The 23,790-nt window shown below is 36.5% G+C and overlaps 1 protein-coding gene across 1 annotated transcript in view; it reads left to right on the forward strand.

Moving 5' to 3' along the window:
• The window catches only part of COL25A1 (collagen type XXV alpha 1 chain), a 486,980-nt gene that overhangs the window by 258,759 nt on the left and 204,431 nt on the right, over positions 1-23,790 (forward strand). Inside the window, 1 exon segment of the mRNA XM_077143256.1 lies at positions 21,878-21,922. Coding sequence (XP_076999371.1) covers positions 21,878-21,922 — 45 coding nt within the window.

Genomic DNA, 23,790 nt, shown 5'->3' on the forward strand with positions numbered 1-23,790 from the left:
CCACCCACAGCCTCCTCTGGAGCCCCCACACTGCCCACCAGAGGGGCTGCACCACTTTGCTTCCCCACCAACAGTGTATAGGTATGTCTCTCTCTCCACATTTTCTCCAGCACTTGTATTTCTGTTCATTTTTGAACTGTTGTAGTTATACATAATACAATCCAACCTAAGTAAAAAACCATGGTTCCTGGTATAATCATATGGCCATGACTTCATCACAACAATCTATATGAGGACATTTCCATTTCTTCCACAAAAAATCCCATACCTCTCTTCTGTATCCCCCACTTATTGACATTTAGCTTTGGCGTATTGCTTTTGTTACACTCAATGTTACTGTTAACTATAGATCCTAGTTTGCATTGATTGTATCCCCCATATACCATCCCATTTTCAACACGTTGTGATGTTGACATTCATTTGTTCTCTCTCATGTTGAAGCATTCCTATCTTCGTAAATGTAATCATCATTATTGTATACTCTGGGCATCACTAAGTTATACCATCCTAGTCCTTCTCTTCTGTCTTTCTTCTTTGATAATTTTTAACATTATTTTTTGAAAGTCTCTTTCAGTATATCCACATTATAGTCTTCTTCATTGCTTTTTTTCTGGATATTTATACTCTTCCTTTGAATGGTCCATCATTTCCTGTTTCATTGTTTGGCTTGTAATCTTTTCTTGCCCACTGTACAGTTTAATATTTTAAAGTGTCAACTCTGAAATTTAGCCCTTGAGTTGTCTGTTCCTTAAGTTTATCCAGCTATTGATATGACAAAGATTTTCTTGAGTGTCAGGAACCAAAAAATACAAACACACCAATGCAAAACACAAAACAAAACAAAAAAACAATACCTGTCACAGTTTTTGCAAGTTGAGTAGGCATTGATTGTTGCCCTCCTTCAGAGTTTAGCTCTCTTATCAAAAAGATCAGCCTGAGGCAGGCAATGGTGGCTCAGCAGGCAGAGTTCTCACCTGCCATGCGGGGGACCCGTGTTCAATTCTCAGTTCCTACCCATGCAGAAAAAAAAAAAAAAAGATCAACCTGAGGCAAATTTAAAGTACAGGGACCTCTCCATCTTTCTGAATCTGCTTCATTCCCCCCTCCTGGGTGCTTTTATTGGATGACTCAATTTAAGTAATCCTTTTTCCAAGGCTTATATGACTTAATTATTACTGTACTGCTTTAGCTGTCTTCAAGTTGTTTCTGCCAGAAGGGCAAGTTCTGGAAGGGTGAACAAGAGAGGAGTTTCCCAGTTCAGTTTTTCATGCTGCCACTAGAATGATTGACACCAACATTCAAGCACCGGAGTATGTGCATAGGAGTCACTCTGCGCCCTCTGTAACAGGTCCGGGGACCCACAGTGGGACCACAGGCTGGCTCCACACAAGGCCGGAAAGCTGGGCAGCAACACACAATGAGCTTTGTCTATCATTTTTTCAAGTTTTTTTTAATTTTAATTTGGCACTCATCTAGTTACTACAACCTTTTAATCTTCTTCTGAATTCTGAGGAAGATTGCTCTTCCAATTTTTATTAGAAGTTCAAAGATTCTGTGGGAAATCAACACTCTTGAACATTGTACACCACGCTGTATCTGACCAGAAGTCCCTCCCTCCCTCCCTCCCTCCCTCCTTCCTTCCTTCCTTCCTTCCTTCCTCCCTCCCTCCCTCCCTTCATTTCTTTCTGGCTCTCAAAAATGCTGATCTGTTGCATGTGCACCAGGCCTTTAGACTAAATATCTTACTTACTCATTATTGTTTCTTTGTTGTATTTATACTTTCATTCAGATATAATGATTCAAATGATGTGTTGAGTTTGGGGAGCCTTCAACATGTCATTAGGAAGACCCTGTTAAAAGAAAAGGGCAGGTATCCCCTCTGTGAAAAAGCAGTAAAATAGTGTGGATTAGTTTCCAAGGTCCAGCATGGGCTTCCTGTACTGGCCAGCTTCCAAGCTACTGAAGATACATGTACAGCTGACTTTGGAGGAATCACCAAAAGCAATGGCACATGCACCTATAGACTTCTGGGCATTGGGTAGAATGGGACCTGAACTTGGAAGACAGGTTTTTGGTTTTAATTTACGGCTGGACTCTTTGACATTCCTCTGATGCATCAAGTCAGAGAACACCCAGCACTAAACCAGCTTCCTTACTTTATTTGAAATCTGACTCTCCTCTCAATTACCCAAAACATACTCTAACTTTGAGTTGAATTAGATTGTGAACAATTTTCACCTACCTAATCTTGTTTCTTCCATCTTTTCCTCCTATTCCATTTTGCTTCTATCCCTCCTTAAATCATAACCATAATCTTGGCCTCAAAAAAGTCAGTAGAAGCCAAAGGCAGTCTCATGAGGGAAATATTACTTTCATGTGTGGCCTAAACATAGCACATAAACTACTTCCTGGTAATGAAAAAAAAGAACTGTTCACCAGGAGATGGAGAATGTATTCTTTTGTAATGAAATTTTCCACCGTGCTTCCTGATATCCTAAGTGTTCTCCAATGTGAGGATACAAAAATTAGGTTCCTGTGTGGCACCAAAGCATTGTCAAGTAGGCATATAAATAAAACCATTTCTGTGACTCTGCTTCTAAAATCTAGAAGATAGTATTTACAGTGCTTTTTTTTCCCTGAAAGTCAAAGTCAGACTATATGACAAGGCTTTCCACTAAAACAGGAGAGGGAGATGGCACAGGGGTGCACAGTGGAGTCTCTTAGATATGGTACTTATTCAAAAAGTAAGGATGTACAAGGTCTAAAGATGATTTTGTGATTGCCTAAGATAAAAGAAATTTTTAAAATTTGGATATTTTTATAGTCCTATTATAGGGTGGTATCTTGTAAAACTTATTACACTTTCCTACTAAAGTAGTAGGAGTGAGATCAAAAGCATAAATAACTCAAAAGAGTTCTCTTTTTAAAGTCATTAGCTCATCATTGTGATCTCTCTGTATGAAACCCAAAGAAAACTTAAAGGCCATATTTGTTAAAGGAAAATCCTTATGAGAAATCACAAATACAGTGTAGAAATGAGAATAATTTTATCTAAATGCATTATACTATAAAGGTTATATGATAAAATTTGAGTTTTGTTACTCTTTCATTCATATATCAATTCTTTAAGTATCTATTAACACTCTGTTATTGTCCTCAGTACTAGGAACCAAGGATGAATTAGTCTGGTTCCCCATCCTCAAGTGATTGAGAATAGTGGATAGAAGCAGACTTACATAGAAATAATTGCAATGCAAGATGGTAAGTGCTGTGATAATGATGGATGTGACGAGATGATACTAAAAAAATGTATGACACACTATAGCATAAGCGTCAACAAGTCAGGATCGATGCCAACCCCAAAGCTGGAACAGAGTTTGGAGACTCTTTCTGGGCCTGGTGTTATCTCCTATAGTGCACATTTTGTATGGAAATTCAAGGGGTTCCTGGGCAGGGACCGGGATGGTCAGGGTATTAGGAGGACACTGTGGGTGGGGGGTGGGGGGACTGTCTCCCAAACCAGCATACAACCAGTGTGACAAGGCAGGGCTGGTGTATACCAGTTGCAAATCAGCTCTGGATTTGGAGCATTTCAATGCATTTCAAAATGAATGTCCAGATACTTCCATCACTATTATTATAGATTGCTGTCTATTTTAAATTCACTGAGTACATTTCTGCAGCTGCCACTGAGCTTTGGTTCAAATGATGCATGTATCACTGCAGGGCAGGTGGAGAATGTGAAGAAGACTTTGATGGGACTCCGTTCAGCTTCAGGTTCTGGGTTTAAATGACGGATCAGCATCTGTGTGGTCACCAAAGCAATTACTACTACAGAGGGGTAGATATGTGCTACCTTTAATCTGACCATATTGCATTTCATCATTGGTTGTTGCGGTGAAATGAAAAACCCTCCCATACGGTGAATACTTTATTGTCATAAAGAAGGCCTTACCAATCTTAGCTAAAATTCTAGGCTTAATGACCAAACTTAAGAGTCTTTAATAACAATGGAGGTTGTTCTGTAGTTGTCTCGGTAAAATTTCCCTAAATTAATATTAGATAGTATTGGTTATTTCATCCAATAGAATAGAAGTAAAGAATAAAATTAAGGCAGAATAAAATTATTATTTAAACACATATACAAACGCATGTATCCCTGTAAAGCACGAAAAAGATGTTTACGAGCCTTTTGGCATTACCTGGGTTACGGCATTACTATTTCAAAGCACAACAAAATGTTTCTGTCAGAAGAATAAAAGTTCTCCTGGAATGTAGAATTGCTCTGGTCAGCTTATAGTGGACACAACTGAACAAGGACTGATTATTGATTTCTCAGAATTTGTGATACAATTGAATGGAGGTGATCCTATTTCTGAATAGTCCTGCTGTTTCTTCCTAAGAGAGGCAGAGTGTAGCAAGTTGAAACAACTGTGCTTCATCATTGTGTGTCCTCAGGCAGAATGGTTAGAACCCCAGGAGGATTTGCGTGCCTGCATCATGCCCTGGGCACTTCCCCTACTCAATCCCTGTGGAATTTCTCAGCTGCAGCCATCAGTCCGCAGAGTTAGATGAACCTGAAAGCAGCAGACCACATCGCTCTTGTTCATTCCCATTCTCTAGTTCTTGTCACAGTTCCGAGAAGTCAATAGAACTGTGGGCTCTGGCCCACCTCCTACTGTTGCATTTGATAAACCATCCTCTTGCCCTCCTATAGGAAGAGCCTTTACATTTGATATAAAAAATCTAGCAACAGCTGTTATTATTTTGCTTGCTTAATGCTATGGCTGCTTATAGGGATATGAAATCAATTGACTTAACTGGCGTTCTTGTATTTACTTTGGTGGAATGTGGGTTACTACTTTTATAGATACCGGACAGCAGCTGTGGTCATTTAGTTAGAAAATGAATTGTTTTCTTTGCTTTTCATAGAATCATCATGCTGGAAGGCAGCATGGAGTTTTGTTGTTTTTTTTTTTTTTGGCATGGGCAGGCACCTGGAATCGAACCCAGGTCTCTGGCATGGCAGGTGAGAACTCTGCCTGCTGAGCCAAAGCATGGAGTTTAATACAATTCTTTTATGTTAAAGATAAAAAAAAATCCAAAACCCTGCAAAACTCAGTGCCAACAAGGAGGTCTCTGTTTTCTGTCCATTGATTATGTTGCCCCCTTGTTTCAGGATGACTCAGATCAGAAATCCACTGACAGAAATTCTGAATTAGTGCACTACTCTGTATGGGTGGAGATATTGGGAAGAATTTCAGTAGAAAGATGCAAACAGCACTAGTAGGTTTGGTCACACTTTTGAAACCTGTCATTATAGATACTATAATAGCATCATCAAGTTATTATCCACTTTACTTGAGTGAAATTTTTAAATTATGTCTATGAAACTGACCCTAAATGTTATTGATGTCTAAGTACAAGAGCAATGGCATGTTTTCCAGGTTTGGGGGCTTGCCCCTTCCATTTTAAAGATCTGTGTATCTCATCTTTAAAGGAGAAATGAAGATTCTGCAGAAAATCAAATCCATCTTAACATGCCGATATTCTGATACTGTTTCCAAGGTTGACATATGATAATGATAGAGGGACATTTCGTTGAGTCTATCAAATATGTGTAAATAGTACCACCTTTTTTTTTCTGAAAGGCTCAAATCCTTGGAGCGACCTTTGAATTTCAACCTCTCATTCATTCCTTACATCCATTTCAGCCTCCACATTCAATTCTTCTTGTCATATATTACTTTTAGTGTTTTATATTCTGGCCCCATTGCCACCAGTCCCTTTACAACCTATTGCCTAAGCTTTTGTAAGAGCCTAGTAATTGGCTTCCCTAACTACTGTCAGATTATTCCTCCCAAAACACCATTTTCTTCATGTCATGATCTTACTACTCAATCTTTATTAGCTTCCTATTATCTCTTGGAGAATTTCCTAACCTCGTCTTCCACCATGTGAGGGCTTCTGTAATCTGCTCTCACCTTATTTATCCATCCAACCTGTTTCAAATAATAAGGTGGTCCTAAATTAGCTGCAGTGCACATGGTTAGCTGTATTTACTATTATCTTATTCTATAACGTCCTTTATCCTCTTTTTAATCTATTTTTCTAGGTCAGACTAAAGTCTTTCTCTGAAGCTTCCCCCAATTCCATTCCTGAGCTCCTGTGACATAATCTATGCCATATATAACACTGTATTATATACTGGTTAGCATTGGTCTTTAATTGTTTTTGTTTTAATCCTTGTATTCTAACAAGATCCTGAGACCTTTTAAAAAAGAAACCATACATACAATGTTGAAACCTTGCCTATTCTTTGATTTAAAATATTTTTAAAGTGAAGAACTGATTAGCCATGCTCACCTTTATCTCAGCATAAAATATTCAGAGAACAATAAAATTCAATCAAGTTTCCAGGGGATTTACTTTATTTATAATAATCCTTTTTCATTCTATGTATTAACAACTAGCTTCAAAGCTTACTAGAACTTAAGAATTTCTTAATAATGATTATGTAATGAAGAGGCTGAATATGAGGAATAATTAAACCTCATTAAGTCATACATTTTTGGAAATATGCCTGTGGATGCAATATAGGTAGTGTCAAAATGGATTAAGATCCTCATTTTCTAATTCTTGTTCTCACTCAAATATAGATATGGGAAATCATTAAAAATGGAAATCTTTTCTATTGAACACATTTTACACAAAGTTCTTTTGTGCAAGAAACTTATTTTACTTATATTATACAATTGTCTTATTCAAGACACTTTCCAAAATATCTTGAATAGGATACCTAATGTGCCTACCTAAAAGCACCTTAAAAATATGAGCATAAAATAGATTTTGTAGCACCAACGACATTTTCTGAGCATCAAGGTTTTTTTTAATATTTACTACCATCAATGGTTTTCTTGAAGGTTTTTCCTCTAAGGTTACATGGTATCATAATACAATGCCATATTTTAGAGCTGTTCTCTTTTATGCAAAGCTCTTATGACAGTCAAGTTGCAAAAAAGTTTTTTTTAAATTCTTCTTTAAAATTACCCTTCCCTTCCTAACCTAATGTTGTAAAGCTGAACTTGAACCTCTGATAGTTATTGCCAGAGCTTCCAGTCTACTTTTTCAGGGGTCTTTTCATAAGTCCTTTAAGATTGATTGGCATTTATAGTTAGACCTTACACATACTGCTTATTGGCCTCTGAAACACTTCCAAACGCTGGCATGCTTTGAGGTTCCCTTTTTTTGTCAGAATAAAAGATGCCAGATGGGAAGCCAATTAAAATTTGGTGTATGCCTTATTATTTAAGACTGTAAGAGTTTTTTTGTATCAAAACAAGAGCCATTGTGTCCATTTTTTAAAACTTTGTCTTCCTACAAAGTATAGAAAAGAAACTCACCTTCCAAAGTTAAAATCACATGTTTTAGAATGGCCCTACTGAGGTTTCATTGAAAAATGTTTGCTTGCAATGTGATGGGAATAGCAGCAGTAAAGTGCCAAAATTATTATGAACTCATGTGGGAAAACATTTTATTCACAGAAATACACTCACAATATTTCCATTTTCTAGGGAGTTTTCCTGTCAGGATGAATCTGAAACTTAACTGTAAAGAAACAACTGTGTTTATTTTGAAAGAGGCAGTAAAACCTGCGGTGATTTCAAGTACCTAGTTTTGAATGGTCAAATGGGATTTGATTTTCTGGTGCTTTATCACCTATTTAGCATTTTCTATGGGCGGCCAACCACTATCCTAATCTGTCCTGTATTTTACTTTCAGTTAGTTTAACAAGATAATTTGGCATTTTGTAGGGCACTTTTTACATGCATGACAATTCCAAATACATCATAGCATTGGACAAATTGATTCCTCAAATAGGCAAATAGTAGCTCCTCTTTAAACTATGGCTTGAAGTATAAAATGCTTTTTATACTGTTCCTACTTAAAAACAGAATAAAGGCAAAAAAAATTGTGTATTTTTACTTAAAAACGTATAAAAATGTTTGTTAAACTGATGTTACAATACAAGAAAGAATTTATATCACAAAATGAATGACAAGAATCATTCATGGTAGGTAGGAAAAAATGGAGAAGGGTGGGCCAAATACATTACAAGGGCACAGAGGATTGTCATATTATGTTTTTGGAATTAAGCATCAAAATGATGAAAGACCACGGATTAGTCAGAAAAGACTATCTGACATGGAGACCTGGATTTGAGGGATAATAGGGCCTTATAAGGGGTTAGATTATGGCCAATGAAGATGCGCTCCTTTCCATATTTAATAAGGAAGGACACTGATCAGAGGAATTGCGTGACAAAAATATATTAAAATGATTACCCTAGTATTTGAATGCAGATGGATTCAGGGGATACCAGTAAGACTCAGTACTAAGGAGTAAGGAACAAAACTATGCAATTAGAATTGAGAATGGAAATAAAGAGATTAGCAAGAATTGTTTTGAAGAAAAAAATTAATAATACACAATTTCTCGAGAATATGAAAGAAGGATTTAAAAATGACTTTGACATTAATTGTGTCATGACAGCCCAAATTCTGAATGCAGTGCAACTGTTCGGTAGGTAGGTGATGCCTTTCTTATTCAGAATCTTCAGTCTAAGGTTATTGGGAATCTAATATGTTGAGGTTATCAATTGTCATTTGTAGTAGGACTGGACAAATAAGAAACATGTGGAAAGTGATTATAATAGGTAATACTGAAAGAAGGCTTTGTCTGTGCCAGATATGTTTCTAAATGGATCAACCTGCTTGATGAAATAGGTGCTATGAGGCACCTCATTTAGAGATAAGAAAACAGGCATAAAAAGGTCACACAACTGGGAAGTGTTTTAGCCACAGTATGAATCCAGGTGGACAGCTCCTGATTCCATATTCATAATCGATATACTATGTAATTCAGGAAAGTCACACTCTTAAGGAAGTGACAAGGCATTCCTTGATGTCTCATTCATTCATTCATTCATTCAACATCTTAGGGTCTCTACTGCTTGCTAAGTATAATGCTAGGTCACAAAGCTGATGAAACTGGACTCTACCCTCCTGGAACTGGTCCAGAATCTGCCTGAAGGACAGATATATGAGCACAGAATAAATTATAGTTCAGAGCATTCAGATCAGTAAGTAAAGGGCAATAAGATCACATAAGAGGATAATGTCATCAGCACACGGTGTCTGGGTGGCTTTCTACAGTTCCCCAGCACTAAGCCTAAACAGTAAGTAGAATTAGCCAAGCAGAGAGAAGGACTTCAAGAGAAGAGTGGAAACAAGGGTGTGCAGCTAGAGACAGCACGAGGTGTATGGATATTGCAGCATAATGTTGGAAGAAGGAGAAATAATTGGGGGCTGAATGTAGTGGGTCTGACATGACATCAAGGCAATGGGGGCAGGGGCTACCAAACAGGTCACTCTGGGAACTCTGTGAAGGCTGGTTTGTAGGCAGAAAAGGGCTAGAGGCTGTTCTCTTTTCCTGGTTTTCTAATTCTTCAAAGTCAGGTCTCAAACCTAATATCTCAAAAATAGAATCCAGATTTTCACTTTTTATGCATTGTGTTTTGCAGCATAGACACATATATGTCTTCACGGCTGCTCTGTGCCTGGTACCTCACAAATAAAAATATCTCATTTGTTCTGCAAAACAGCTTTGAGGTTGATATTACGTACATTTGTAGATGAAGAAACGTGTTCTGAAAGATTAATCTGTCTAGAGTCACTCAGCTAATATGTTGCAGAGACAGATTCAACTTTGGTCCATATGGCTGACTTCAAAAGTGGTGCCCTCCTGTTTATTATTGTTTTAGCAGAAGAAATATTCAAAGGTGTTATTATTCCAGCTTTCAAAAGCAATAGTCATCCATTAAACTACCACTTAATTACTTGCCAAATCCTTTCTAATACAATAGTGAACGAGACAGCCAATATTTCTCTTTTCAAAAAACTCAATCTTTTCATTTGTCTTATTTTAAATACTGATATGTAACAGACTTGTTAAAAACTGATGTGCATGGTGTAAGAGTGTATCAACCAAGTATATAAATGTGTGCTTGTCTTATGCTGGTCACATCCCCTTAGGTTTACCATGACGATTTTCAGTGTATGATGAGAGAACTATTCCTTGTTAACTTTGTAAAATAAAAGTTTATCGATGCTTGACCAGTAATTTCTCATGATTATTTTTCAGTAGTACAATACATTTGGTATTTTATAGGACTGTTTGCATTTTAAGATATATGCCTGGTAAGCTAGAATCATCAACAGAGGCCTTCAGAAATATATTATGAACCTAGTCTTTCTAGATTTAAAGCGCCTATTTTCATTAATAGTAGCTCAATGACTTTGTATCAGAAAATACAGTGTTCTGCAGGGTGCTCAGTAAACAAGCAGGTCTTTGGTTTTAGAATTCACATTTCAGGAGACTTTCAGGATCTAAATCCCTAACCCATCACATACTAGCTGTGTGACCTTGTAAAAATCCCTTAACCACTCTACATCATCACTTTCTAAAATTGTATTGAGGTCACACAACTAGAATAAACAAATGAGCTGATGCATGTGATGTGCGTAGCCCAGTGCCAGATGTGTAACGAGCACTTATAAAATGATAACTATCCGCATTGTCCCTTTTGTTATGTCCAAGTATTTTGTACGTTCCCTCCTCTGCCTCCCCTTCTCATGACACTGTGGGTTTGTCAGGTCCTCTGACTTCCACGGACAGCCTCTTATTCTATCACTCCTGCTTTAGTACATTTGTGGCCAGATGCTTGCTTCATCTGGTCGCCTGGCTTCCATGCTGCCCTTTCTCTCTGAAGTGGTCCTATTCATAATCTGATGATCTCATCCTGATTTTTTGTTTACTCATTTCCCATCGCTAATTTTCAGTGTTAAACCAGTTGTCACTTTCTTTCATGATTAGTTTTCCCATTGTTTGCTAATTTTGGCGAGGATCCTGAATAATTAATTTAGCATCAGCTTAAAATAATTTGGGTCATTTATCTGAGTGTAATGATATATATGGTTCTGCTGTGTTTAGTTCCCTCGTCAGAAATTTGGCAAAAGTTTGTGACATTGCAAAGCCATTAATGAAAACAAATCCCAGTTTCCACTAACCCGCTTTGTTTTTCACTTTCCCATAAGAAAGATTGCTTCAGTCTCTGACAAATCAAGAATTAGCATCAATTTTATTATTGAGCATGTGAAAGACGATATTTGCCCATTGATCTTATTCTCTTCTGTTTGTTTAAAAGTTCTCCTTTTCTTAAATGATCTATCACTCTGGATTACATTAAATCTTGTTATCTAGGAAGCTCATTTACATTCTTTACAAGTTTGGAAATTGGCATGTTTTTCATTTTAATCTATTACATTGTATACATAATGATCACTCTTGTTACAGAGCATAAAATCTCAGAACAAATCACATCTTACCTAGTCTACAACCTATTCTCTGACATCTTGCAGACCTCTCTCCTGCAAGTAAAAAAAACCTATCATGAAAAATCTCTTGTAGGATCATGGGGCAAAATTTTCTAGTACCATAATAATGAAACACTTTATGTGTGGGAGACGAATAATAGGTATAACAACTGTGTCACATCAGACCTCATTAGCGTCAATGCGCTGCAGCTCTAGCTATTTGGAGTCTTGAGCAGTTTCTATTGAATATTCTACTATATTTATTATCTACATATTGGACACAGCAATAAAGACAACTCATTTGTTTGAATTCCATTCTGGAGACAAAGTATCTAAACAAAACCAAGAAAATACTTCATTATACTCTGTTTAGAAATCCCTTTATTTTATTGTTTAATTACCATGGTTTTCCAATATATTCATCAGCATCTCCGGTTTATGTGTGGATATTTTTTTCCTGGTGTAAAATATGGAAGTTTCTCGGTAAACTTGAAACACTTCATTTAAACTTAGCATCAAGTTAAACTGAGCTCATATTGCGATAATAGGGAGGAAGGTTTAAAAGGGTCCATTGGTCCCTTTCCACAAGGAATAGGAATTCAACCAATTTAAAAATAACTCTGATGACCACATAATGTTGGGAATTAGATTCACCACAAGCTTGTTGTAATTCCTCACAAGTACTTAATTTTAATAGCAGTGATTAAAATTCCACTTTATTAAAAATTTGGAAAACTACAGGAATAGATAAAACAAAATTCCTGCTCTCAGCGTATTTCATGAGAAAGAAAAAAGACAGACTTCACCAGTAAGGCATGTCATACCTTCTTAGGAGCTCTTTTAATGAAAAGCATATTGTGGGATGTCTAGCCTATTTTCTTGTAAACCAATGGCTTTCAAACTTTTCTGGCTACTAAGAAAGTATTACATTTTACATCTAAACCAACACACACACACACACACACACACACACAGTTGACTATAGGTGGCCTATTGTGTACACTGTTAACACATCCACATTTATTATCCGTGGATTTCATTTTTTATCTTTTTATACTTTCCATGGGTTACATTGTTTTTTCCTCATTCCGTGAATGCAAATTCTGCACATACTTTATATCTCATAAATTTTACATTGAATGGTAAAAAATTTCCTGGAAGAAGTACAAAATTATAAATATAATTGGGAAAGCAATATTTGTAAAATCATTTCAAAGATGTAGTATTTTTGTTTGATTCTTAAATTACCATCTAGGAATTTAACAAAACAACTGTAATTACTAAGTGTAGGGTACCAGTGTATTATAAATATTCACATTCTTATTTAAATTATGATATGGCCTGGTTAGGGCATGGAAATCAAAATTTCATCTTTGTTGCTTATAACAAAAATACAGTGAACAATTTTACCAGTAGAAGTTATTAATGTTTGTGGTTTTTGTTAGTCTAATAACATGTAAGATTAGAGGCCCTGAAACATTGCTAGTATGTCTCTTGAGTTGTTAAAGCAAGTAAGAAGTACTTTTCCAACTTTTCAATTGAACTCTTCCAATTTTTTAGTTGAGTTTACTGCCTTTAAAATAAATACTATTTATCTGAAAAAATACTCTAGTGAGAGATATAAAGCTTGACTATTGTAACCTTAAAGTACTACCTATTTTTATTATGTTTCACTTTCTTTTAAAAACTAACAGACCACTGAGATTAGAAACTTGAAAAAATTTGAAACAGAAACATCCATAAAAGATATTTAAAACAAATAAGCCTCTGTTAGGAATAGAGTACATACACCTATATGTTAACAAAATCTTAGGCAGTAAATATCCTAAATAAAAAAACAATTTCTTTTAAAAGCTGACTGGTAGGAAACAATGTTGGCTTGTAGTACATAGTCATAGACAGGTTGCCTTTAGCGATTCATAAAGTGCTAAGCCCCATGCCAGTTGCTAGGGCTAGAAGGATGAACAAAAAGTCCCTAACCTTAGGAGTTTAAAGTCTATTGGGACTGTAACAAATAATATTAATGCATCTGCCCAAGTAGTTAGAAAAATATGAAGCAGGCCCATTAATAAAATTAAGACGTTTAAATACAGTCTCAGTCTTTTCATCTGTAACCTCCAGAATGTGAGTTCAGTAAGGAAAGGCTATGTGTGGTAGAGATCACTGAGTTTGGAATCAGGAATTGATATCGGCTGCGTGATTGTGGCAGGTTGTTTCACCTCCTGGGCCTCAATTTATATGCGCAGAAATGAGAATCATTGATATTATGAAATAGTTTTAGCTAATGAACTTTTACTTGAAATTGCAGCCCAATATGGCAAATTGGAGCTGGTCTGGCAGTTTCGACAAAAAGGGCAGTATGAAAACCTTTGGGTTGTTTGATCTCCTGGTGATGCTGTAGTAATGCCATTTTATGGGTATGGAGAGAATACATTTAGTTAAAATTCTACTTCTGCCAGGCATTTGCTATTTAAGCCTTTTACTTCTAATTGTGGATTGAAAGGCTTTGGTCTGTGTTGAAAGAATTTGGGGCATTAATCAAGCCAGCAGGTGGGAGGACTTTGGGGCAGGCTCTGAAATGAATCTATGCCTACTTGTAAGGTTAATCCAGAAGATCTGAAGGTAGACCTGGTTTAGCTGGAGACTGGGGGAGGTTGGTTCAGAGAGGATGAGCGGCAGTCTCCTCTGTGCCCAGACAAGTTTCTCCCTCTCAAGCGCCAGCTGCAGCTGTTGAAGATCTATATTCCTGGGAGCAGCTGGGGTGGAGGGGCACCCTTGGTTTGCACCCAGTTCTCCTCCAGGCCTCTCTACCTAAACACACATTTGCCCAGATGGACTTCCCCACCTGCTGGCTGCTTCTTCTCCACTGTTTCTCTCCCTGACCACAGGCTCGGTTTCCTCTGACCTTTCCCTTTCTGTAACGTCTCTGTCTTTCTACCTCCAGAATTTTGGACGCATCCGGTATTTTGTTTTTTTGGAATGGTTACTGTTGTTTGAAGTATTTTATGATTTTTTCTCTTCTGAAATTAAAAGATCCTCATACCTCTGGAAATGAAACTTTTGACTGAGAAATTTCAATGTTTTGTTAGAATGCATCAAATTATTTAGAAGTCTTGCTGTATTTATTGGAGAATAGGCAGCAACATAGCATGGAAATAAGTAGCTTTTGAGCTTCAATGCATTAATGAAAAAATAACATACAGTCACTTAATATATGTATACAGGACTTTGCAATTTTAATCCTTATAGTAATTATATACATTTGGCAGAGAAATAACCTGCTATTTTAGCAGATTAAAATCAAAGAAATTCATTGGAATTAGCCTCAGTTCACTGAGTATTGAAAACCTATAGGTCTTTTAACTCTGCCCTATTTCTCTTCATTATACTACATTGCCTCTTAATATTTTGATTAGAAGGTAATATTGACCTTTAACAATATTATTCACATATATATGTTCAGTTTTTTTTATCACATACCTAGATGTATTACAATCTCTGCTGACTAAATGTAAAGAAAAAATGGAAACAAAGCAAAGGGAAAGCTAATATTTATTGAGCACCTAATACTGAGCACCTTTACACACATGTGTTATCTCCGTCATAAAGATTCATTCATGAGTTAATTCTCTAATGATCAGTGTGCAAGCCTCACTCTTGTAACCAGATGGCTGCATTTCTCTCTGTTCTCAGGTTTTTATGACAACACATAAAAGCAGACTCACACAGGACATGGACTCTTCCCTTTGTTTTCTATCTATATATGATACCAGCTGTCCTAAAAGCAGGCAGAGCCAGAAATGTATGTTGGAATAGAAAACAGGAGAGAAAGAAACAAAAAAAGTCAATCACGAATTTGGTAACTTTTCTCTAACACTTCCTGTGTGTTGATAGCTGTTTATGAGAGGTAATATTTTTAAAATACAAATAAAATTCCTATGAAAGTCTTTTCTCGGAGCTCCAGAAAAGTTTATTTTAAGCTCAGTCTTAAAATACTAGCAGGAACGAAGATGCGTGAACAGATGCGAGTAATAGAGGTAGAGCTGACTGGTATTGGTAATTTATCTAAACCAGATAAGGGCGAAGGCAATCTCTAAATTTTTCCAGGTGTTTGGCCGATGTGAAGGGGAGGATGGTGATTCAAAACAGAGAGAAGAGCATGAAGAGCCGTGTTTGGGGTGGATAGATGATATGTTCATGTATGGACATATTGAGTTTTATTTAAGATGCTTGCTTGCAGTCATCTCATAGGCAACTGAAATGACAACAAAGATTCATCCTACTCTACATGGAGGAAAATGGGTTCAGGAGGGCCCTCTGAACTGAAAAAGGGTCTTTAGAGAAGATAAACATGCAGCATGTTTTTTTTTTGCATGGGCAGGCACCGGAAAACAAACCCAGGTCTCCGGCATGGCAGGTGAGAACTCTGCCTGCTGAGCCACCAGGGCCCACCCTGCAGCATGTTTTGACTCAAATAAATAAGTGGGTTAGAGGAGAAAAGAGAGTAATTATCCTCTGTTTTTTGACAAGTCTGCTTTGGAGAAGGGTTGCAGTTGGATAAGTTGATAGGCAACTAGTGTTAGACCTATAGCATTATTTTCTGCTTACATGCTGCTACTACTACTACCATTTCCCTAGTGCTCAGTTTGTCAGAATGAATGAGAAAGGCATGTAATTCACACTCTTTTCCATGTGAAATGAACGCATGTGTTAGGAGCGTCAGAGGTCCTACTGTTTTCTGTATATTCAGCTTTCTCAAAACTGCTCTATCAGGAGAACCATCACACCACTAGTCCCCAAGCTATGAGATGCAACAACTTTATGCCCAGCCAGGTTTATCATCTGTCATCACAGCTGGCCAACTTCCTCTTCAAGGTGCCTGTGGTTTCTGCCCTTCCCTCCAGTCCTGTTAACATGAACTCACTGCAATACTTCATTGCCTTTTTATTTTGTTACTGCAACTATTCCTACATGGCTCGTCTCCTCTATATATTTAGTTCTTTTATTCTTTTCCTTTAATCCTTCCTTTGAGCCATTGGTCATTCAGTTATCTTAAACATCAACTTGATAGTATGCTTCTGCTCAAAAGCTTTCCATAACACCCTGTTATCTCTCAGATAACAGCTAAACTTTTCTTCTTGTCTTCCAAAGCTGCTTAAAATCTGGGCCTGTTTTGCTTCTCCCTACTGTATTTTCCAAGTCTTCCAACATGCATGTTATTTGTAGTAGATAAGTCTCCTCTGTGCAATGTAAAGCTACTATGTTCATTTCAAGCTTGTATATAATCTCCTCTCTGATATATTTGTTCTGGTGAAAGGCTCATTCTTTGCTGCTCTCATCCAAATCCAGCCCTTGCCCAAGTTCCATGTCCTCTACAAGCTTATGTGACACTTCAGTATTCCTTGGACCTTCCCTTGTGATACTTAACTTTATAATCAATTCTCCATACTTAATTGTATGTGGTCTTGCTTTGACAGCAAACTTTATATTTTCATCACTTTAAAACGTAATAGAAAGTATTACTTAACATTTCAAATTCTTTACCGATTATGTGAGTTACATTTACTAAACTGAACTTATATTTTCAAGGAGAGTTATAAAAGGTTACATCTTAAGAGATATCTTGTTCTAGGTGGAAGTTCAGATGATATATTCTTACATCTAATAAAAAGACCTACCAGGCACTAGAGGAAGCCCAAACTGAATAGGTGATGATGGAGATGATGGAGATTCTCCCATTGCTAAGATCCTCCTGGGTTTTCCTGGAGCCTGTGGAGGAAGCAGGGCGTCAGCATTAGCCATGCCATCCATTACCATGGCAGAGAAGGGGCTTCCTGGTTTCCTCAGTGCAGCTGAATTCAGGGCCAGGGCAGAGGCAGACATTAGTCTGGCTGTTACCAATAACCCCCAGCCCATGTGAAGGCCCAGATATGGGCATAAGTTTGCTTTTGGCACACATCAAGAGCAGAGTTTTACCTCAGGTGAGTACATCATTAGCAAGGAGGATAATGCTCCAACAACGTCAGTGGTGGGCCAAGAGAGCCAGCTTATCTGAAGAGACCTTGCTATGATGAGATTAAATGACCTGGACATGTCTACGCTTGGTTTTATAGTCATCTGTCTTTGAAGTATAAATATTATGGTTGATTTGTACTAATTTCTATCTCAGGCTGACCTTTTGCACCTTCTTTCAAGCATGAACTCTTTTTGAAGCATAAGCAGTACCAGTTGTCATGAATTTTCTTATCATGAAGAACACTCTGGTTTTATAGACTCCCTCTGTTTTCTGTAATTCACTCTTCATTTCATGAATTCTCTGCTTGTGAGTTTTCACTTCCTCTATTGCTGATAACTTCTGCTTTTCCTCTTCCTGTTCATATTTTTCTTGAATTGGTTTCCTCTGCAGAGTCGTGTCTTTCTGCTGATAGAATTTACTGAGAATTTCTGCTACAGGGACATGGCTATTCAGTAAACCAGTCAAGTTCCAGCTTCTGTATTTGTTCATATAACTCATGCTTGACTGACGCTTCATTGCTCAGCTTGGAATAGAAATAGTCACTCTATTTTTCAAATATTGTTAACATCAGTTTTGTCTAGGAAATAGCTATCATTTTTCTTCTCTGATTTTCCCACTTCTATGATCTGCCAGCTGTCCACTGTCAAATCATCTCATCCATTACATTTTTTAATTATTTTTGTCCTTAAATTCAGAAGCAGGATCAAATCTTCTCATCTGCACAGGAAGCTTATTTAAAACTTCATTTTTATTCTTTGTAGGAAAGATACTTATGTCTTTTGGAGAGTTTTGCATATTGTTCACTCCAGTCTCTGTTTCTTATAATAATTCTAACATGTTTTTCTTTAATCTATATTTTCTTTGTACATCCAGTAGAGTTTAGGTTCCATTCTTCTAATTATTTAGCTTAGTTTAGCCTCACTCTATCTTTCTTTTTCAAATATTATGAAATTCTTTCTACACAACCTTGTCATATCTAATAGATTTGTCTTGCTAAATGTCTTTTCAGGTTTCTACATTCTGTTCTTCCTCAATTCCAAATGTAACCAGCTGTTTTTCCACATTTGATTCATTTCTTTATGCCTCCTGACTTGACTTTTTTATTTCTTCAAAAGATATCATTGCTTGATTTTTTAAAAATATCTTTTAAATATTTTTAAAAGTGTAGTTCAAGTTCTTTCTAAACTTTTGTACAATCTATTATTTTTACTTGATAAATTCTACAATGTAAGAGGAACATTTTTTTAAGGGGTGAAATGACAAATAAGCCTGATTCCTAATAAATAAGTAATATAGACTTCTAGGGTATGTAATACAAATTAAGATTGGGACTTTCTGGCATCTTTGTTGTAGGTGAGGCAGCCATCAGACTAACTCCCTTCCATTGTCATTTTCCCTCTGGTAATTTCTAATATTGTCTGTTTATTCTTGAGTATTCATAAGTTTCCACATCCATGTCTCTAAGTTTGAATTATTTTTACATGACACTTGAAATGTAAATTCAATCTGAGATTCCTGTGTTCAATTCTGAATATGTCTCATCTGTGATCTCTTCTTCAGTGACTTCTCTACCATACCTTCCATTCTCTTTGTTTGGATTCTCTAATAGCACAGGTTAAATAATGTCTCTTAACTTATATATATGCAAATATGTTTATATATTTTTATTACTATTATTATTATTATTGTAATTTTAATCTTTCTCCTTGGTCTGCATTCTGCATCTTCCAATTCATTAGTACTCTCTTTGACAGTGTCCAGCTAGCATTTACTCAGTTTATATTTCTTATTTCAATGATTGGCTATATTTTTCATTTTCAAAATTTCTAAAGAGCTCTCTTCGAAATCTATCTCTTCTTTTTTTCCAGTTTTGTTTTTTTTAATTTTAAATCCCTTAACCTTTCATTGAAGTTATTTCTTAGTGCACAATTAATATACTGATGTTTATGAAGCATTTTTTAAAAAGTAATTAATTTAACCTGGAAAGTTCATGATCCTGTTGCTGAGATTATTTATGACATTTCTTTAGCACTAGATTTCTCATTGTATTTAGGAATTTTAGTTTGCATACACGTTATGTGTGGGAGGGTTTTGTTTTGTTGATTTTTTTCTCTGTTTGTGTCTATATATTTTTTTCTTTCCTCTATTCTCATCCTTTCTTATCAAGCCATTCTATATTTGCATTTACCTGACCTCCCAGCCTCCTAAACAACCATTTCAGAACTCCTGTCACAGTTTTATGTTAAAAGTTAGGTATCAACCCAATAGAATCTTGAATCATTTTTTGAGAGGTTTCTTGTGAGATTTTATGTGTTTTCTTAAGCCTTTAAATCTTAGACCTGGTTGATGGTCAACACTTTTTTTTTTTTTTCAACTTCTCAGAAATTCTAGCCTATGGCTTTATAAAGTGAGAACTTTTGAATCTCTGTCTCTTAGGAATAGAATTCCTGGCCATCGCTCCTCCTTCTAGAACTGAAGGCCAGCTGGCATATGGTTTCATTTCTGCACTCTACTTCGCCTTTCTGGTCCATTTCTTGTCCATGATGATGTCCATCTCTTTTTTGAATCCAAATTCTTCTAAAAATTTTTCACTTTTCATAATTAACGGTGTGTTTGGAGCAGAAGGAATCATTAGAGCATAAACTCACCGTGCTACCTTGAAAACATGGTAATAACAAATTTTTTTCAGTTGTCTCATTTTAATCTCTCCAACTTCTTTGCCTCTAGAAGACAGGTATACATTTTTTCCCTCATCTCTAATCCCTACTAGATGGAACACAAATATCACAGGCACATTGTGGTTGCTGAATATTTCTTAGTTTAAGTGATTTAGTAATAGAAAAACTGATTCCTCATCTTAAGGATCTTGTATATATCAGAATATGTCAATATGTGTGTGTATGTATGTATGTATAAATATACTTTTCATGCCTATTTGGGTCCCACTGGGTTTATTTTGAGTCCCAAAGGTCTTTATTTACCTATTCTTATTTACATGATTCTCCATTTCCTCCTATCTATCCACAAATGTCTTGAACATGATGAAAACCTCATTTTATTCTAAACTCCAGAAAGAAATCTGAAATTTCTAACGATGTCTTGGGGCTCTGCTTCAAAGCTGCTTCTCATAATATTTTCAACCAACTTTATCGCTTGATTGTTTTTAACCTCTTACAAAACACAGATGGCCAGACTTATTCTGTGTAAGGGTTTGAGAGGAAACCAACTGGCCCATGGATGTTTTTGTTTCTGATGATGGTGTTTCCATGTGGAAGGCAGTAGCGCAGGAACACACATTGTGAGTCTGGTGAATACTAAGACCTATACTGCCTGTGTTTTGAACTTTCTAGAGTTTGGAAGCCATCAGTCCTAGTTAGCAGCTCATTCTTTAAAACCAGGCAGTTCTCTATTTTCCTTGGCCTTTTTCTCCCAGCAAATATCTTAAGGTCTCAATTCTTATTGTGGGCTAATTATTTTTTCTACTTGTCTGAACCATTATTCAGAGGAGGCTATTCCTACCCAAGGAAATGAAGACAGAAATTATATAATTGAAAATAATAGCTTGGAAACCATGAATGTCTAGAAACTTGTGCTAAGTCTGATATTTATTGGCTTGGTGGTCTTTACAGGAAACATGCTGAAATTTTTTCCCCCTTCTTTTTAAATGCAATCATCATAAAAGCTAAATATTTATTGAATGACAAAAAAGAGCTAAGACCTATAGTAGCAAAGACCTATAGTTACTTCCTAAACACTTTCCAGTTAAAAGGGATGTGATTTAAATTCTAGGGGTCTCGGGTGGGCCACTGTGGCTCAACAGGCAGAGTTCTTGCCTGCCATCCTGGAGACCCGGGTTTGATTTCTGGTGCCTGCCCAAACAAACAAACAAAAAATTCAAGGGGTCTCCATTAGAGAAATTCCAAAAAAAAAAGAAATTTCACACTGAATAAAATGGAAATATTTGCAAGAATTATTTCCATTATTAATGTATATACTCAACTAATTACCTACTAAATATTTTCAAGAGAATTCCCAACGGATCAAACTGAAAAGAAGCCAGTGCCATTTGTATATAGTACTTTAATTATTAATTTATTGAAAATTGCAGAAAAACATGATTTCTTAAGAATCTGGAAATCTCAGCACCACCAACTTGCTTACAAAACTTTTCTTTGTTCATGATTTCCAAGGAGGATGAACAAAATTCTGACTTTTAGTGTTCTTAAGTAACACTAGATGATTAGACATCAAGAGCAGCTTTTATAATTAAATGAAGCTTAAGAGTTATGCTGAAACCCCAAAGACAATGCTGTATCAAATATCTGGTCCCTTTCTTGGCGTTAGTAGTTAAAAACAGATTATTAGCTATGTTGGAACCTGGAAAACAGGTTGAACTACACTCAAAAATTATTTTTCATTATTTCAGGCCCTCCAGGGAAACGAGGTAAGAGAGGCCGAAGAGGAGAATCTGGTAAGTCTCTCTTTCAGCTGCTCTGTGTCACTCATATTCTAGTTAGTTTCCCTCATCTGTTCTTCCTAATTAATGATTGTATGGTTTCGCTGGAGATTGTGTGTGTGTGTGTATGTGTTTAAATCTCCTTAGCTAGATTTAGAATGGTATTTTTATCTTCTCCATATTTCCACCAAACTGTAGGAAGGAAATTTTAGCAAATATTTTAAATTACAATTGAATAAAATTGGCACCTAGTTTTGGTTTACTTACTGTGTCAGAGCTGTCCTTCCTGTGTATAATGGAGTCTGTGACCTGCACACAGTACAGTGGCAATAGCCATGCTTCCATCTCTGTAGGTGGTCAGTAAATGTTTGTAGGTTTTCTGTGGAAACATCTGCCTTGGGGCACATAACTTGGAAAGTTTATTATTTTTTCCAATTGGCATGATTTTGTTGTGCTTTTACTCTCATTTTTTCCACAGAATGAGAATTTTTTTTTCTGTCTTGTATAATTGTAGAATTTTAGTGATAACAGGAGCCTTAGTTGTCAATCTAGCACTTTCACTTTGTGATTGAAGAAATAGAGTTCCAGAGCATGCAGGTGATTTGGACAAGGCCACGACATTTTTATGAAACAGATCAATTGTCCTGATACCCACTTAGGTGATTTTTTTGCTTTTAGGCCAAATCCATATATACAAAGTAAGGTGAAAAAAAGGTCTAATTTAAAAATTTTTGGAATCAAGAGATCCAAGCGAGTGATTTCACCTACTGTTTTACTTGTTTTGTAACGTTTAAGTTTCCAAAACTGCAAATGGCAATGTGAAAACTCATCATGCCATCCATCCTCCCTTGCAAGATAAGAGGAAAGTAATTTGAATTTTGGTTATAGTGTGCTGAGAAATGTTCTTTTCAAATATTTTCTAGGAGTACTTGTCAGTATTAAAAACAATCAATTACCAGGGTTAAAGCAATAGAACCACTAGCCTACCAAGAATAGCAGACATCAGGTTGATGTTTTTCTGCCCCTTTCCCATTTTTTTTTGAAAAAGAGGTAAAAGTAAAAAGAGTTTATGAGAATCCATTACTTTGGGCTTCATTCCTTCAAAAGTATTCTCAAAAGTCATCTTTAAATCTTATTGAATCTAAATAACTGGAAATGTGTATAGCTATCACTCTTGAACTATGAATTTTTAAAATTGGAGATGCTTTATAAATTTGCTTTGAGGAAAAAAGAATGATAAAGCATTAGTGGAGTCAGGTAACCAGTGAATTGATCTTGTGTCAAAAGAAAGAAAGAGGGATAAAGATGTTTGTGGAGCTAAAGGTCATGTCATCAACATGGTGATCACCTGAAAGATTTTCCCCAGAGATTTAGTAAATAGGAAAAATTCCACTTGCTTTGAACTCTGGAGGATGGTAGAAACCAGAGAATGACTCCACCAATGCTGAATTGAAGAAACAAAAATTTCAGGTAGAAGTCTTTCCTAGATGCTGGTCTGTTCTCGTTTTGTCCTTGTCCTCACTTGGTCCCGTGCAGCTCAGGAGACACACAGAGGCAGCAAGACCCCAGGTCCCTCTCACCATGGACAGAAACTTGTAGCCCGAATCACAGCAGTGAGTTGGAACTTCAAGCACATCCAGGCACAGGGACCTAGGTCTGCTAAGACCCAGGACAGAAGCAGGAGCAGCTGAGGAGTGCTGCATACAAGAGGGCCCTTGGAGATGGGGGGCAGAAATGCGACCAGCCTAGAAAGGTTGATAAAAATTGTGACCAATTCAGTTTTAATTGGCTGGACCACCGAAAGGAAAACAGACTTTTCTGAAGTGACCCACTTTTCTGGATTGACCCCATCTAGCTCCCCGGGGCTAAATAACCTAATGGGG

Source organism: Tamandua tetradactyla, chromosome 24, assembly GCF_023851605.1.
Source record: "Tamandua tetradactyla isolate mTamTet1 chromosome 24, mTamTet1.pri, whole genome shotgun sequence".
Taxonomy (NCBI): domain Eukaryota; kingdom Metazoa; phylum Chordata; class Mammalia; order Pilosa; family Myrmecophagidae; genus Tamandua; species Tamandua tetradactyla.